This window comes from Apteryx mantelli, chromosome 8 (assembly GCF_036417845.1).
Source record: "Apteryx mantelli isolate bAptMan1 chromosome 8, bAptMan1.hap1, whole genome shotgun sequence".
Taxonomy (NCBI): domain Eukaryota; kingdom Metazoa; phylum Chordata; class Aves; order Apterygiformes; family Apterygidae; genus Apteryx; species Apteryx mantelli.
In genome coordinates, this window is record NC_089985.1 from 31,074,101 (window position 1) to 31,091,851 (window position 17,751).

At 48.1% G+C, this 17,751-nt stretch overlaps 1 protein-coding gene across 2 annotated transcripts in view; it reads right to left on the reverse strand.

The window, feature by feature from the left end:
• Nucleotides 1-14,898, reverse strand: part of ERI3 (ERI1 exoribonuclease family member 3) — a 160,303-nt gene extending 145,405 nt beyond the window's left edge. The window contains exons 1-2 of one of the 2 annotated variants that reach the window (XM_067300471.1): nucleotides 14,819-14,898; nucleotides 4,825-5,099 (exon numbers count right to left, since the gene is read on the reverse strand). In XM_067300471.1, coding sequence (XP_067156572.1) covers nucleotides 4,825-5,076 — 252 coding nt within the window. In that variant the 5' untranslated portion in view covers nucleotides 5,077-5,099; nucleotides 14,819-14,898. The other variant, XM_067300473.1, reaches the window with a different exon arrangement.
• Nucleotides 14,899-17,751: the final 2,853 nt, after the last annotated feature.

A 17,751-nucleotide genomic window follows, 5' to 3' on the forward strand; every position in this document is an offset into this window, starting at 1 on the left:
ACGATCAGCCTTAATATAGGTTTTGGCAGGTGATTTCTAATGCACTGAGCTCAACAGCTACACAAAAACTGTGCTAAAAGAAAGCTGCTACACAGGAATATCTAGACAGGATAGGCGAGCATTGGCACATCGCCACTGTTCACCTTTGGATAGGATTGTGACAATCTCTCTGATACCAGCACGATTCCCATCCTGGCCTTCAGCTAGGATTGGCTTAATACAGCCTTCACAGAGCACCGCTTGAAGAGCGTTCAGAAGATAGCTCGCAGCCTGCTTCGGTCCCTCCCGTGAGCTCCTCTAGCAGCACGGCTCCCAGGTTTGTCACTTCGGACATACTCCACCTAGAAAGTCCCCTGAGCTCAGGCCACGGCTACCTAGGCGGCTTGCCCACCCCCTCACTACTTACCCTGAGCACGGAGCTCAGCAGGAACCGCACGTCTATTGCTAAGCCCTAAATTTGGTAGAAATCAACATTTATTCACATTACAAGGTCAGTTCATAAATCACAGCAGCTCAGGAGCAGATACACATCATTCAGTTGTCCCTACCATGGGAATGACACCATCCAGCAAAAAGGGAGCACGGTAAGGGCAGTGGAGAGGCAGCAATCATTCCAGCTGCTCCAGCTGCATCTGCCCGCAAGTGCAAGTCAGAAGCACAAGACTGATGCTCGGGGAAATCAACTTCAACGCTCATTTACACAAGCATTCAAGGAAACATAGTCTGAAACCAATTTAACCTTATTTTGCACTTGTACTTAATATTATCTTAAAGCAAGGCTGAATCTCATTTGCTGATACAATTTTGCCAGTCAGAAAATACACTATATCAGCATACATATTGTACATACGCACAGCTACAAATAAATTAGCAGCTAAACATTCTTATCCATCGCCTCAATGTTTACAGTTTTATGTTGAAAAAGTGAATTACATTCTGTATTTATTTCCAGGTATGTCCAGTTTCATTTGACAGAAATTATAAAAAATAATTTTATATATAATAAAAAGAACTTACAAAAATAACAGTTTAAAGGTACAGTTAAACTTGAAATATGTGGGATAATCTAAAGAAAAATATCAAAATACATCTGTATTTTGAATGTACTGTTTAAGTGTTTAAGAGAACATGGAAAGTATCATCTGTACTTAAATTATTTTTCTGCTTCTGGTCATAACATCCTTTACAACTTTAGTATTAGAAAATCTGAACGTTTCACACCTTCCTTTTACACAGAGATTGAAAAAGGCAGTTTTCTAATTCCCAAATGATTACCAAATTTGAGTGCATTTGAGACACTGAAGTCAAGTACCTGAATAAACTGACTAAAAAAAAAAAAAAAAGTATCTTTATCATCATCAAAAGCCCATTTAGCATTTCAACAACTCCTAGTTCCAACTCCTGAGACAGCGACTTCTGCCACTTCTGGGGTCTGGTTTTCTTTCCAACTTTCAGGCAGCAAAAGTATACAAGCTTGAATATTATTTGTTTTTAACCTAAGTGGTTTTAATAGACTATAGTAATTAAGGCCTAATTTCAAACTCAGCTTTGAGCAGATGTGATCTCTGTCATCAGACTTTTACACTAAAAACCCCCTCACTTTTCCTCCACCCCGCTGAAGTTGAAGGCAGGATGCTCGGCTTGCTGACCGAAGGGGGCACACCCACTCACTGCGCTAATAAAACAAGGACGCGGGGAGCTGCGGCTCTGAGCCCGGGGGGGCTCCTGTCGCAGTCACCAAAGGACCGACCACCGTAAACACTAGCCACCAGCGTCTACAAGGACAAAGGAACAGGAGAGAGACACTCCCACTTACTAACGCATCTCCCCCTGCGTGTCTAAAGCGCCATATGTACACGGCTCTACAGGCTGAGGTGAGCTTTAAAGAGGTGTGAGGGGCTAGCCATAAACATCCCTTACTGCCTACACCCACTGACCTTCGGCTGCTTAAAACACTACAATACATAGACTGTGCCTCTATTCATCTTTCAGGTTTTCACATCTACCCATCTGGGGCAATGCAATTAAAACCCCCAACTTCTATTGTCTCTGGGATGGTCTCATTGCCCATAAATACACCCGTAAAACCCAAAAGCCAAGCTGCTGCTTTGCACTTATTCTTATGCACTTTGATTTGGGGGCATATTGTTGAAAGCCATCAAGAGCAAACTGCAAGGCTGCAGGCTGGCCTGTTGAAGTGCTCTCAATTACCATTCCCAACGCTACCATCCTCCTGTGAATGCAGGACAGGGAATGTTAAGGAGCCTCCACATCAGCCCAAGAAGCGATAAAGCAAAGGGCAGCTGTCGCATGGCACTCAGCCAGCGCCCGGAGCCAGTCAAGTCACAATATGGGTGGCTTCCTAGGGCAATACCACTGCTCTTGACCCTCCTTGATCCCTGTTATGGAGGCCACGTCATGAGACCTCAGAGGGAGGGAGAAACAGCGTGAAAGGGAATGGAAATGAAGGAGTCTTCAGGGCTCTGAAAGGAACATGAAGGACATCTCCCAGCGTAAAGTTAGACAGGCTGCTGGTTGCAAAGAAGCGCTCACCACCAGTAAATACTGTGGGAAGGGGAACAAACGTTGCAGTCAAACACCTTAGCATCGATAAAAGGACCGCTCCTTCAGTAGTTTCTGGTAATAAGCAAGAACATTTTGAAGAGTGGTTAGTGAGATTTGAAGTGCTACTGCACGGTGGCATGTGTACTCTGCAAGACTTTTAGGCCAAGCTGGCTAAGTTTACAGCTATGACAACCCACTTAAAATAACTTGGATCGCAGCTTAGCTCTACATGCAGCCTCCTCATCAACAAACTCCAGTGCATTTGAATTTTGTTGCATCACCTGCTAGATTTTGCAGGTTCTGAGCTGTAACAGAACAAATGCAGAAAAAGAAACAGGATCACAGTTAAGATAAGCCCCTGACCACTGCTAGCTCCCAGGTCTGTCCCCAGACTACATCTCTGAAATCTGACTGTCTGCCACTGCTCCAGTGAAAGAACCTGCCAGCAAAACCTTGCGCAGAACATCACTGACATACACAACGCAGTTTGCTCACCATGACATACAGCTCAGCAGTGAGCAGGGCAAAAACCAAGCTGGTCAGCAAAAAGGTAAGATGCAGGTAGGGACAGAAACCAAGAGTCTCATTTTTACGGAGCTGTCTGATTCAGGCAGGCAACTTCAGTGTTTTCAGCTACACTGATTCTACTGCAGCAAGAGCCATTTCTTTATTTGTCAAACTCATTTGTGAGGATGTGAGCAACTGACAGCCATTACCACACAAGACATGATACAGACAGGCACTGAACACAGCAGACTGGAAAAACAACACTGAAGAACATCTCCACCTTAAAGGTGTTATCTCGCCAACAAAATATATAGCAGATCTGCATTGGCCCAGACCATTACTTTCCCTGGCAAGGACTTGGGGACAAAGCTCCTTAAAACAGTAGTAATCATATTCCACTCATGCTCCTTTTTACTGCCAGCTGTAAACTAGCTCCACATGCATCATGGTTTTGCATCAAAATGTGCACAGACCAAACCCATATCCAAAGGGACAAGGTAGATCCAATTTACAGCTTTGACAGGTCTGTGCACCCGAGGCTGAGCGTGCAGGAAATAGCCTGACATCTCACTTGGAGAACGGTTAAGACCTTCCTAGCAGAACTGGAGGCAGAGACACAACATCCTCTCACAAAGACCCTGCAGAAGAGCAGGAATTTGCCCTCCATTTTCAGGAAACATGAGAGAGTAGCAGAGCTCACCAAGGCACCACAGGGGAAGGTACGACTCAAGTTTGATCCCAGCCTGATCATCCCTTTGACAGGACAAGCCCAAAGGAAACCATAGCTGCATTAGGAAATGGACTCACTGCATTAAATCATCTCAGTAATGAGATATCACGTTGAAAATTGCTTGACTTTCAGCATATTTGAAACAAAGCAAACAGAAGTACCCTTAGACAGCCGCACATTACTGGCAATACCAGCAAGAGGCTGATTGCTTGTTACAGAGGTGAATATGAAGTCTGAAGTCAGTGTAAAGACTCTGAAATCTGTTTGCTTGTTACCAACCCAATATTAGGTTATTTCTTTTTATCATGCTTTTCTAATTTAAACGGAAGCTCCAGGCCCACCCTGCTGGCAAGTGAAAATATATTTACTAATTTGCTTTTCCCTATTATGAAAGAACTGCCTGCAGAAAAACCTCTGCACTTCGTCCAGATCATTGCATGCCTCAAGAAGTAAGGCACTGGAAAAATCTCTCTGAAGCTGAATTGTTCCTATCTTATTACACTCCAGAGTTAACACTCAGGCAAGATAACTGCAGCAAGATCAGACAGCTCAGAACTATTGTTCCTGTCTACTTAGAGACACCATTAAGCATTTCTGCATATATCTTTATCATCTCAACTATTCCTTTTCTAAAGCTATTGGTTAGTAACAGCTTTCTTCCTTGCAGAATCAGACAAGGCTGCCTCGAGTATGCTAATAATGTAGTTTCCCAGCCAGCAATTTTATATCCCTCCCCAGTTCAGGCAGATGAGAAGCATACATGACCTAGGAAAGTGTTTTTGATAACACATGAATTTTCACTTCCTTGATGGAAATCAGGGTCCTTCATTTCATTCCCACTGAATGGACCTGGTGCTGCTCATGAGAGCAGTGGACTGATAAGAGGCCTGGAGGGCCAGCAACAGAAAAAAGGTGGGACAAACCAGGGAAAGCGAGCTAGCTGGCAGTGCGGCTTTTCCTTCCATCTCCCAGAACGGCAGCAGCAGCTTGCAAGGGGACAATTAACAGGATCAACTATTTACCTGAGGATGAATCTGTGGTTTATCACATGTGGCCTCAAAATCCAGCACTAAGAAGTAGTGATATCTCTGTGGAGGGAAGGATGACATTGCTGCCATGGAAGCTCCAAAGCCGTGGGACGCCAGTTTCCTGCTTACGATGGAGCCGTACCCTTTGAGAACACCAGCCGGGAGGAGGGAGCACACAGCTTGTCTCACCCTTGGAAGTAAGTTTCGGGGAAACTTGGCTGCTCCAGTATGGAGGAGTGCTACCATTGAACATCCAGAGGCATCTGAAACTGAAGAGAGACTCCTGTTACTTATGCACATATACATCTCACCTCTGCTACTACTCTCTTCATCCTCACTCTGCTGTCATAGATTTTCTCTGCGCTTCCTGGTGGAGGGTCTGGCATTAGAAACCTGAAATAACACAGTAACCTGCTCTAAGCACGACAGGTGGCATTTGGATGGAGCTCAAGGTGTCTAGAAGCACAGGCAACTGGAAATTAACCTCTGCAAACAGCTCTAAATCAAGAACTATGAGACACAGTCACTGTTCCAGGTGCCAGATCACACATCCCCACTGAACCTTATCATAGCAGAATACACTATAAATCACTTAAGCATATATAGTCCGATCCAAAAAACACTGAAATTTCTGGGAAGACCTTTAGTCTTTTCATATACAATGCGACTTCCGAAACATGGCAGGAATTAAATACAGTAAGACACATACCAACACTACAACCCATCAAAATAGCTTGGCCCTGGAAGCGCCTATTAGTTGCACCCAAACCTCCCACTTCCATTATAAATCCATGTGTCTGTTGGCTAAAAGGACACTCTCCACAGAGGTTCGCACTTGCTCCGTATACTAGGTTTCTCATAGATGTGACTCTAGTGCTATAATAGATTTCTTGCTTCAGACTTTTTTCAGAGGAGGAGATTGATGCAACAATCTCAAATATGAACTGCTGGGACCAAATTTTCCTTTTAGTAAATGCGAGCAAGATTCAATAGGTCTCTCTCCTCCCTCCTAATCAGGAAAAAAAAAACAAAAAACCTCACCCAGCCATCATCTTCTGAGGCTTCCGTTTCTCATTTTGAATATTACCTTACCCTTCCGAGACTGCCCAGATTTCCCTCCACCCCTTTTCTTTTAAACTGTCGCAGGTAAGATTTCACAGGATTGCCACCGCCCAAGGAATGCTGGCCTCAGGGCCGCTAATGGGTACACACTCGTTAGGGTAAGAGCTCAAGCTCAACTCGGAGGTGTAACATAGCTGGGTATAAGGCAAAACAGGTGAATCACAACAACTCACTCTTCTAGAACAAGGATGTGAGTGAGTGCATACACATATATATACACACCTCTCTATATAGGGTACATGGATATAGGGACACAGCCAGGCCAGAAGGTAATTCCCTACGCAAACCACACACGATGCCCCTCCACAGGGGCTCATGATCTGGCTTGGGCAGGAGACGAAGGGCATCGCCTGCTTGTGGCTCTGGGCAAGAACTGCCTCGTGGGGAGCGCAGGGCCACATGCCTCCCACTCGCGTGGTTTCTCCACGCTGGGGCATGGAGCCCAGCCTCCCCATGGGCACACACTTGCTTTGCTGCTGCTAGGTGAAGGGCAGGAAGCACCCCGCCGTGCGACACAGAGCAGCCGCGCTTTCTCCATGAAACACAGAAGATGGAAAGCAGCAGACTCACAGTCTGCGAACAAAGTCGCTATTTGCACAAAAGACAGCATTTGCTCTTTCCTATCCGTTAGTCCATCAGGTAAATAATGCACGTGCCAAAACACACACTTAATGAGGTAAATAATATGCCTTGAATAACGGCTAAATCTGTATTTACCTGAGAGACTGGAGAAACTCGGAAGGACCAGATTAGGAGATAATTGCGGCTGAGCAGGTTGTGTGCTTCGAGTAAACACACATTTTGTAACCTTCCCTTCCAAAGGTTTAGAGTTAAAGGAGCACCCAGGCACACCACAGATGGAAATCAAAGAAGGTGAGATGGTTTAAGGTGGAGTCACTCCCCACACTGCCAGTTCCATGGTGTAAACTGGTTTGCACCTTGCGGCTTTCATGCTTTGCGGAGGTGCGCACTATTAAAGCAGTGTGGTAGGCAGCAGATACCCACAAAACTAAAAACCCAATTAAAAAAAAAAAGCCATAATAAGCAGTTACACTCCAAGCCTAACACTTTATTTATCCTAAAGGGGCTCAGCTCTATCACTTTTCCATCTACAGCTTTTATTGTCATTAATAAATGCATTACAGCCAAATAGAAGTTAGTTATATTCACTTCTAACTTGTTCCAGATAAGAGATATTTGAGGTATATGTGCTTTAAATCTTCAAGCTATCAGCTGTGAAGCTGAAGGTCTACCACAGCAGATACAATATCTTGGAATACAGCAGCTTGTAAGTTAGTTGCAGTAAAACCTGGTCTTTAGCCTACTGCATAAAGTAAAATATACAGTTGGAGTGGGGGAGGCAGGCAGGCTCCAACCCCTATATCAAACACAGGCAATAAAATATACCACATTATCCACCTACACACAGCAAAGTCAGTACTTCTCTAATGTATTTTAACTGGCAAGACTAGGGCATCAAACACCATCCCGAGGACTCTTCAGGCATGCAGGTCTGCACCATGCAGTGCACAGAGGTCCCTGACCTGACACTAACTGAGCCGGCGCGTCCACACTGCACCACACAGCAAAGATAAGCCCAGCCTTCTTGGCAGCATTAAGACACGTCCCTGCACGGACACAGCAACGCAATCCCAGACCCAGGCACTTTCAGCCCGCACAGGTACTGTGGAAATAACAGCCAGAGCTAGCGCCTGTTTATACCGAACAATTGCATGTGGTCCATGTCTAATGACAAGATTAGGCTCCCCATCCGAAATCCAGTCTCCCCACCCATCTTCCCAGTGCAGCGAAGGGAGCTATGCACTGAGCAAAGGTATGCAAGTGGGGTATTGCACACCATTTCCCTTAGACAGTGCAGAAATAAAGGCAAGCCCACCGCAAACTCCGCGCTTTTGGCCAAGTGAAGCTTGAACCGGATATTTACTCAGCCACTGCTCTGGGTGCCCCGGGAAGACCTTACAGCATCTTCTCTGGTGGGGTCAGAGTGCCTCAGAGCACAGGACTGCTGGTGAGCACACACACTTTACTGAAGTCATGTAAAGCATTTATGACTGCTATGACAATGCAAGGCACTAGTAATTACACCATATTTATTTCAAAAGACAACAATGCAAGCATGCAACTTCAAAAAATTACAAACCCTGCTCTATCCAGATAAATTCACATGTTGAATGATTCTATTTCCAAACCTAAGTAAAATACCATAGATATATTTCTTACGCACACAGGGTCAGATTATAATCTCAGACAGTACGGGCTGTCACATCTGGCATTCAACCCTACTAGGTTAACATTTCATATCACACAGCTCCAATTCCTTGCACCCATATATATGAAACTTAATAGGACCATGAACTGAGGCTGGACTTTAGGAATTATTTTGACAGATTGTACACAGACATAGGAAAATGTGACAGCACTTATATCTGCAACACCCAATAACACGGGAAATAGCCATGTGTGGTGGGTTTCAGCTGGAAGATAAGGTTAGTGTTATGTGCTGTATAATAGTGTGTCACACATGACATCACCAGCTATAATCAGCAACTGTCTTTAAAAACACAACAACAACAGAAATACCTCTGGACCTTCACTGCAGGTAATGGGACAAACTCAGGATGACCACGGTTCTTGCTTGTTAGTGGTCCAAGCACACGGACTAAAGCATTTTGATGCACTAAAGCGTGACCGTTTGATCACTAGCAAGCAAGGGAAGCCAAAAGGCAAGAGCCAGCTGTAGCGGCCAGCTTGCCAGGGGCCCCACCAAGTGTGAAGCGAAGAAGCTGTGCTGGCGGCTCTCACCCTCCAGGCTTCACACCAAGGAAGCTGCTCAGTAGGAGCCAAAAGCAGCAGCTAACAGGATGGGAAACTAATAGTGTGTGAAGAATGGCTGTGCCAGAGCCAGGAGGGTGTCGCAAGCACTGTCCTCAACCTGCAGGACAGCCCCAAAGCCACAGGTAAACACATAGATGCACACCATGCAAACTGCACAGGATACATATGCGTCAATGGTGAGATAAATTAGCCCACAAACTTGCACTTGATGGGCTTTTTGTGCATAGCATTAATATTTACTTTTTACAACCAAATTTAATTAAAAGTCACATGGCAACATAACAAGGCACGATTTTAACAGCTTGCTTTTCACCCAAAAATATTCCCCTTCACTGTTCAGTTTGACAAGCTGATGCGGGAAGGGGGAAAGAAGGCAAATACCTAAGATTGGAAGGGCAACCCAAGAAAGGATCTGTTTTAGGAGAACCTCCATTTACAGGTTAAATTACTTTATATTACAGTAAAATGGCCTTTGACAGTATTATTAAAAAAATTAACATAAAGGAAAAGGCAAACAAATTTAAAAATAAATAAATAAGAGCTTTGTGAGTAGTATGTTTTAATTTATTTCCTGTCCAAAGCCTGGGTGCTAGTAGCTGTGATTCCTGGTCTCTGACAGAAAACTGAACTCTAGGCTAGAGCAATCAAAAATAACCCCAAAAGTAGTCAAAAATGTCTTATTTTATTGAATTATTTTCATAAATATAAAAGGCTAAAAACATATGGTAATAAAGATATTTTGTAGAACAAAATTGCATATATTTAGCAACACCTGGAACCTGGCAAAAAAATGCAGACTCCCATTTTGGTAACTGTTCAAATGCATACTCAGAGATTGAACGTGAGCCCATATTTCAGTTTTGTGAAGATATAACTGAAGAACAATAGAGATGACTCCATTTCTCAAGTCAACTTTAACCTAAAATCAAGTATTTCATTAAAGGGATTGCTGTCCAAAAGCTACAGCACCTGGCTGGCTTGTGAGGCAGGAAACAAGAGACCAAGAACAAAACCAGCTTATCCACTGTCACTGTCCAAACATGCATTAAAAAACAAAATAAAATACATAAAGTAAAACAAACAACAAAACACAAAGCTTTTAGAACCATTTTAATAATGTAATTAATTTTAGACAGGTAAATTGGATTCTTTGTTAGCCTCACAGTTGTCACCCCTTTAACATTAGTCCAGTACACTTCCATGATTGCACGCCCTTTCATTTTCGTTGGGTTTGTCTGCGGCACTGCTTGACAACCAAACCCCTATTTTGGAAAATTTGTGATGTAAGTTTCCCAAAGCATTGCCATGGAATACCTATATGTTATCCCATCATTACTCATCACAGTGACATCTTGGTATTAATCATTTTGTTTTTACAGCACTCCAGAATTGCACCCAGTCTCTTTCCACTACAGAGGAAGAGTGGAGGCCCCTGTTCTCAAGAACTTACAGTCTAAAATTAGACGCAATACAACAAGTGAGGGTAAGAGCAGAGAAGAATGAGGGTTACAGCAGTAAAGTTAGGCAACTGCTCATTTAAAAGCAAAGCACATCTTGGTACATCAGTTAAAATTCAGCCTGTTGATTCGCTATTTGGAGGTATTATGGCAGGAACGAGCAAACAAGGAAAGGGTTGACTAAAAGGTGGAGGACACTCTGGTTAAGGAAGTTTTCTCCCATCTCTCGCGCTCATCCTTCCCGCTGCGTTCCTTGGCAGACACGTCAACCACCGCCCAAGCGCCCGCTCTTCCATTGTGACACCACAGACACGGTGGCTTGTGGGATCACAATGTTGGGGACGAGGCAGCGGTTACAGGGGAAGCCCTTCCTGGGGCTAGGGCACCCTACGAGGCTGGGAAACAAACAGCTCAGTTCACTTGACAACATAGCAAAACCCAAACAAGACTTAACGCTGGCAGGACATGAACTCCTCTGAGCAGACCACCCCGAAGCATTCCCAAAGATGCACAGTACAATTCCACTCCAGTCTTATTAGGCCACCTCTGCTAGGCAACCCACTTTCGTCAGCTCCTTGACTGGTCTCTTAAGACAGGTTTTGCTGCGTATTTTTAAATCTTCTCCAAGAGCGACTGTTGATAGCCAAATGGATCTAAGGTGAAGTTTGAAGAAGTTCCACATACTAAAGGACTGGTCACATAGTGAGAAAATGTGGACGAAAGAAGCAACAAAAATTAAAACAACAAACAGACACGCGCAAGATAGATTGGAAAGCTACAGTGGAAGAGTGGGTTCAGTATTAAAGATAAGAAACAGTTAGGGAGGATCAGATCAAGAACCCTCTAGTCCAGTGTCCTGTCTTGGCATAGGATCCATAAGAAACACACTGGGGTGAAGTTACACAAAATGAGGTTAGCCAATCCAACAGTTCTCGGGGGACAAAAGGAGGCAAGCCCGTCCTTCCCTCTCGGTCTTGTGCTCCTGCTGATTATCTCATGCCAGTTCCTGTGCTCGTCAGGCCCCTCTGTGAGCTGATTCAACCACAGTAACCCATCAAAGGGCTAATGCAGCTGGAATAAAATACAATTAAAACAAGATAGTTTCCTGCTGGGTTAGCGAGAGGAATCAGCTCAGGGACAGGCTGGATGAGTGCCAAAGCTCAAAGAAGGAGTTTGGCCCACATTGGCAGATGCAGGAGAGAGATGCTGAACAGCAGCTGGAAGCTGTTTGGGCCACTGAGCCACTCACCAGACCACACACTCGGACCAGGACACCTGTGCCTGGGATGGCATGACATTTTGCAGAAAATGGAAAAGGTAACTCGGTCCTAGCATCATAAACACTTAAAAGCCAGAAAGCCCATCGGACCATCCTGTCTGAACCTCATGTAATGCTGGCCATAAAATTTCCACCCCATTACTCCTGAATTGAGCCCAAAGGTTTGAACATCTTTCAGAAAAGTTTTTGGCCTTGAATCACAGCATCAGCTATGGAGGCTTACCCCTGCCTTCAGACAGTTTGTTCCAATGGTCAGTCATTTCACTATCAAAAAATAGCATAACTTCATTTTCATTCAAAGTTTCCCAGCCCTGGTCTTTGGAACAGGTTCTGCAATTTATAGCATTCCAATGCTCTCAATTCACAGAAGAGCTCCCAGCGCCATAAGTAAGAAATTTGTAGCTACTACGTTTCTCATCAGTAAAAACTACTATTGCACATTGGCCTAATTTAGTGAAAAGGAGAAATACCAGACTGCCCTTTGTTTAATGGAATCTATCATGGACAATTACTCAATTTTCATACACACGAATGCCACAGTTGTTCAAACCAGGTATACAGCTGCACACCTTCGTTATCTGAAAAACGAACTTGAAGGTTAACACCTGAAAGAGCCAAACAAATTTCAGTCCAGACTCGGGAAGACAACACTTGCATTGCTTGATACATCGTTCACATTAGATCTTCACAAACAAACTCCAGAAATGTTAAAAAAGTACTGTACTTGGCAGAAGATCTGCCCTGGTGCACAGGCAAATGCTTGAGTAGGGCAGTAGCTATAACAGAGCATGGTTTCACACAACCCAGTCTCAGTGACCCTGGAAGACTGGTTGGGGGAAGATGCTGACCCTAATATCCAGTCACAACCAGGAAAGAAATAGCAAATACAACTATACAAATACAATTAGAAACACCAAAAATTTTAGATATAACTGGGGTATCATTATCTGCAGAATGTACCTGAGGAGAACACAACTACTCAGCTAGTATTTGGCCACCACAGGTAACCTGTCACAGCTGAGAGAAGTTGCCAGAGGGTATCCTACCAGCAACAGCTACCACCTCTGTTCTAGTTTCATGCTACGCATCATGCGCAAGAACTTGTCCCCTTCTCCCACTATCTCCCTGCTTGCCTTTGTACCATGCTGGCATTGGTTCAGTCGTATTAAACACCAGGAATCTCTAAGAAAACTGCTTCCAGCAATAACACGTGCTTCAAATCCAAGCAAAGACTTTTGAAAAACATGTATACACTTAATACCCTCCAGTGTTCTCCTATCAACACAGCTTCTGATGGCCAGTCCTACACAGCTGACTTTAATTCACATTCTGTAGTTTCAGTGCCATTTATTGGAAGGTGGCTACCAGATCAATACAGGAGCACGGTTAAGTGCAGAAATTTCACACATTAGATCTCTTTCAGAACTCTTCCAAAATTAAAGGGAAGAAAAATTCAAGACCTTCCAAAATTAACAGAGCCAAAATGAAGTAAGCACCAAAACAGCTATAATCAGGCCTCTAAAGGAATCAAGTTGAAGTTAACTATCTCAACTGCAGAGCAAAAACTTAAGGTCACACCAAATCATATCAGTGTATACTCTATGCAAGGACTTCTTTATTTAGCAACAGGCACATTAGCATTTTCTTTTTAATGCTGTAGGTTTTCTTCCTCTGGAATTTTGGTCAGACTTAAATCTGTCTGACTATACACGTTAACCTTTTTTTGTTCATGCGCACATGCGAGAGAGACTACTTACGTAGAGCAACCCAAAGTGTGAGGGGCAAGAACCATAAGAACCATAAAAGGGCAAGACAAGTATTTAGTCCACACTATAAATTAACATCAAAGTTCAGTTGCAAAGGCCAGAACTCAGCACTTTAAAAGGGAAACAAAAATAGCTGAAATCACATTTCCCAAACCCACACACTGAAGAGTAAACCAACTGGACTTCTAACACATTATTTATTTTAAGAATAGTTCATTCTCCAAATAAAAGCTCATATGCCAACTTTAATATCACTTGATATGGGATGCTACAAGTTGTAAAGAGCAACAAAATGCTACAACAAATTCAAGTTACCATTCAACCTCCCTCCCACAAAAAAAACTCAAATAAGTATCTAACAGCATCTGATGGGATGAGTCTCTTTGAGATGTTCCTGCTCAGAGCCCACCATAGCTCATCCTTCCTGAGGTACAGTGCAAGTATTTACCAACCAGAAAAGTTACCCCAGTCCCATGCTGTGCAGATGAAAGAATATTAGAGCTCAGAGCAAATGGGAGCTACCAATCCACCCATTTCTGAAACCAAAAGCTCAAAAGGAAGAGAGATCAGTAAGCATAAGTAAAACAAATGTCAGACTTATTAGCAAATAGGCCAGTGATGACCACGTAAATCCCCCAGACACAGGACTTGTAAAAGACAGAACGTAAGGAGTAAATGACAATATCTCCTCATACATTTTAGTTCAGAAGAAACACCTGTAAGAGCACAGCAGAAAGAAAAGGAAGGGAGAAGAAATTCCTATGGCCAGTCAGGAAACAAGCAAACAGATCCTCTACTTCTCAGCCTGCTCAAGTTTACTTCAGAGCCTCAGGATCTGAGCGGGGCGGCCAGCACAGCCTCGCAGGAAAAAACCCACACCTCCAGCTCCCCGCCACCCCCGCTCCTGCTCCCCCTGCCCAAAGGAGCACGAAAAAGCCCCTGGGCACACGCCCGGCTCGCCGCCGGGACACCGGCTCCCTCCCCGAGCCCGAGAAGCCCCCGGTCCCGCTGCGGGGTGCCCCCGCCCGCGCCACCCGCGCCACCGCCAGCCCAGCGAGGCCCCCGCGGCGGCGGCGGCGAGGCAGGGAGGGGGCCCGGCCCGAGCCCCGAGCCAGGGCCCGGGGCGGCGGCGTCGAGCACACGAGGAGCCGGCCCGCCGCCGCCGCGGGCCTCCCCCGGGCTCGGGCCGCGGCCGCCCCCCGCCTCGCCCCGGCCCCGGCCTCGGCCTCGGCCCCAGCACCGCCCGCTGCCCCGCGCCCCCCCCGGCCCCGGGTCGCTGCTGCCGCCGCCGCGGGGGGCCAGGCCGCGCCCCCAGCCCAGGCCTCCACCCCCGCCACGGGCCACGGCGGCCCCGTCCCTCCGCCAGGCCCGCCGGCCCCCCGGCGCCGGCCGCGCCCCGCGCCGCGCAGGCCGCCGCCCGGCCCCCCCCGCGGCGGCGGCCGCCCGGCCCGGCCCGGCCCCCCCGCCCCGCACGCTCCGCACCACGAGTCCCCAACACCGCCGCTCACCTCCGCGCACTCTGACCCCCGACCCCGCTCTGAGCGGCGGCGCCGCCGGCCAACCGCAGCGCCGCCTGCCGCCGCCGGGGGCGGGGCTTCCTCCCCGCCGCGCCCCCCCGCGCAGGCGCCCGCCGCCCGCCGCGGCGCGGGTCACGCTGGGGCTTGTAGTGCGGCGCCGCCTCCCGCGCCCGGCCCCGCCGCGTGGCCGCGCCTCGACGCCGCCGCCCGCCGCCCCCGGGCCGCGCCCGCACTGCCGGGGCCGGGGGAGCCGCCCGCCTGCCCGCCGCGGCGCTGCGGCCCCACGGGCCCTCCCTCCGCGGCCCCGAGGCCGCCTCCTCGCCGCCCCGGGGCTCCCCTCGTCCCGCAGGACTCCCCGCCCCAGCCCCGGGCCGGCCCCGGGGACGGGGCCGCCCCCCTCGCCCCCACGGGACGCCTCCGCCTGGCGGCGGGGACCCCCCGTGGCCCGAGCGCCACCCGCTGGGCCCACAGCGGCCACCTGCGGGGGTGAGGCCAGCTCCCCATGGCCCCACAGGCCACCCCCTCTGTCCCCAATACCACCCTCGTGTCCCCAGGCCACCCCCCTGTCCTTGACACCTCCCCTCATGTCCCCCAGGCCACCCCCTCTGTCCCCAATACCACCCTCGTGTCCCCAGGCCACCCCCCTGTCCTTGACACCTCCCCTCATGTCCCCCAAGCCACCCCCTCTGTCCCCAATACCACCCTCGTGTCCCCAGGCCACCCCCCTGTCCTTGGCACCTCCCCTCATGTCCCCCAGGCCACCCCCTCTGTCCCCAATACCACCCTCGTGTCCCCAGGCCACCCCCCTGTCCTTGACACCTCCCCTCATGTCCCCCAGGCCACCCCCTCTGTCCCCAATACCACCCCCCCCCCCCGTGTCCCCATGGCCCACCCTCCTCTGCCCCTGCAGCCCACCTGCTTGTGTCCTCACAGGCCACCTTCCTTTGTCCGCAAGAGCCACCTGCTTGTGTCCCCAAAGGTCCTCCCCCTCGTGTCTTCTGGAATCGCCCCTTTGTGTCCTCACAGGCCACCCTTGTTTATCCCCATGGCCCATCCCCTGTGTCCCTAAAAGCTACTCCCCTGTGTCCTCCCTGGTCACCCCCTCCTGTCCCCAAGTGCCACCCCCTTGTGTCCCTCCAGGCTGCCCCTATGTCCCCAAGGGCCCTTCATCGAACCCTCAGCCGCAGGGCACGCTGTCACAGAGCTGGGCACTCCCACAGCTCAGTGGGGACTGGCACTGGTTGTGACACAGTGAGATTGTGAGGGGGACATGCTGCGGGGACGGGTCACAGCCGGTGCTGGTCACCACCAGCCTTTGCTTCCTTTTCTCGAGGCAGGTGTTGAAGCTGGGCACGGCTCCCCATAACAGGAGCAGGGCCTCCAGCACCATGCAGTGACACCTGGGGACACCGCAATCCCCAGGGCACACCACACCCTGCAGCCGCTCCACGCAGCCGCGATGAGCAGTAACATGCAGGGGTTTCGAGCCGAGACGGGTGATAAAGCTGTGAAGTGGCCTCCTTGACATCTGGAGGGCTGCGCAGGCGGAGGGCCTGGCTAGTATGGGGATCACAGCTTTAATTCGCAGTCGGGATTATGATGGCCAAGGGAGGTCAGTGTCTATTTGCCACACAAAGCCTACGGCTCAGCCCAAGCCATCTCAGGACACTGGAAACTGGCTCACACTAGCTGTAGCAGATTTAACGTAGGTGTTCCTGAGCTGGTCATTTTACATGCATTCCGGTAAGACAGCCAGAGTTTAAATGCATACTTATAAAATGGGATTCAGTAAAGTTAAAGTGCCAGTGATTCTGGCTTTCAGCAAACTCAACACTCAGCTTTAAATAAAATATCACATGTGCATAGAATGAATATCAACTGTTTTGGAGAGACACCACTTCCCCCTGTACTGGGGCAGAGCTGTCTGTGGGGCTAGATGGATTCCCAGGTGAGGAGAAACTTTCTTCTCTTTCTGAACAGGGATCTTTGCTAGAATAAGGAAAGTGGTATTGTCCCTGAAGGAACATCCGAGGCCCTGCCTCACAGCATGCCTTCCTCCTATGTCTGCCCCAAGCCAACACCTGCCAAATATCTTGCCAAATCTTTAAAGAAGCACACAAACTAGCTCAGAGGTTCAACTCCATTTTTCCTGTGTAAATGAAACCAATACCAAATGCTAATGACATGTCCGCATCACTCAGCATTACCAAGCTTATCTTTGTCTAGCCTTCCATGGCTTTTGGGGAAACTTTGTCCATCTACTCATAGAGCAGAGGCTCACACAAAAGATTTAGGACTCTTTCCAAAGAGTCTGCCCTCACTACCACTGCTGCTGGGCTCATATTGCAGCTTAGCTTGGTTGCAAACCAGTTCAAGACACTACCTGCACTGATAACTCTTTGTCGGTCCTAATCATCTCTTGGTGCCCAGGAAGGGTCAAAACAATAATCACAGCTGGCATTGCCCAGTGTTGTCTTCCTCCTTTAAATTTGAATTAATAAAGGTCAGGTCCCTTGAGAAGCCTGGGGCCGTCTTTCCTCCTGCTCACATGGACATCAGTCACTGTCGTCCAAGCGCTTCACCTGTACTCATGGAGCTCTCTGATTCTGATACCTACGCCTAGACCTTGCACAGTCTTGCTAGACATCTCTAAGCCAAGGCATTTCCTCCCACCCATGTGGCTGGCACCCTCACCTGGGACACTCACCTCACCTCTTGCCTCCAAGACTACCCAATTCCCTGGCCCCATCTGTACCCCCCAGAAGACACAGCTGATAAAAGTGCTGGCTCGTGACCTTGTGCATGCCATTCCCCACTTTGCCTCCTTCCTTACCCCCACTTCATTAACTCCCGCCTGCATCTGTAAAACATTTCGAGCCAGCTCCTTTGCGCTCCCCTTAGTGCTCCACCTGTGTGCAAATAGT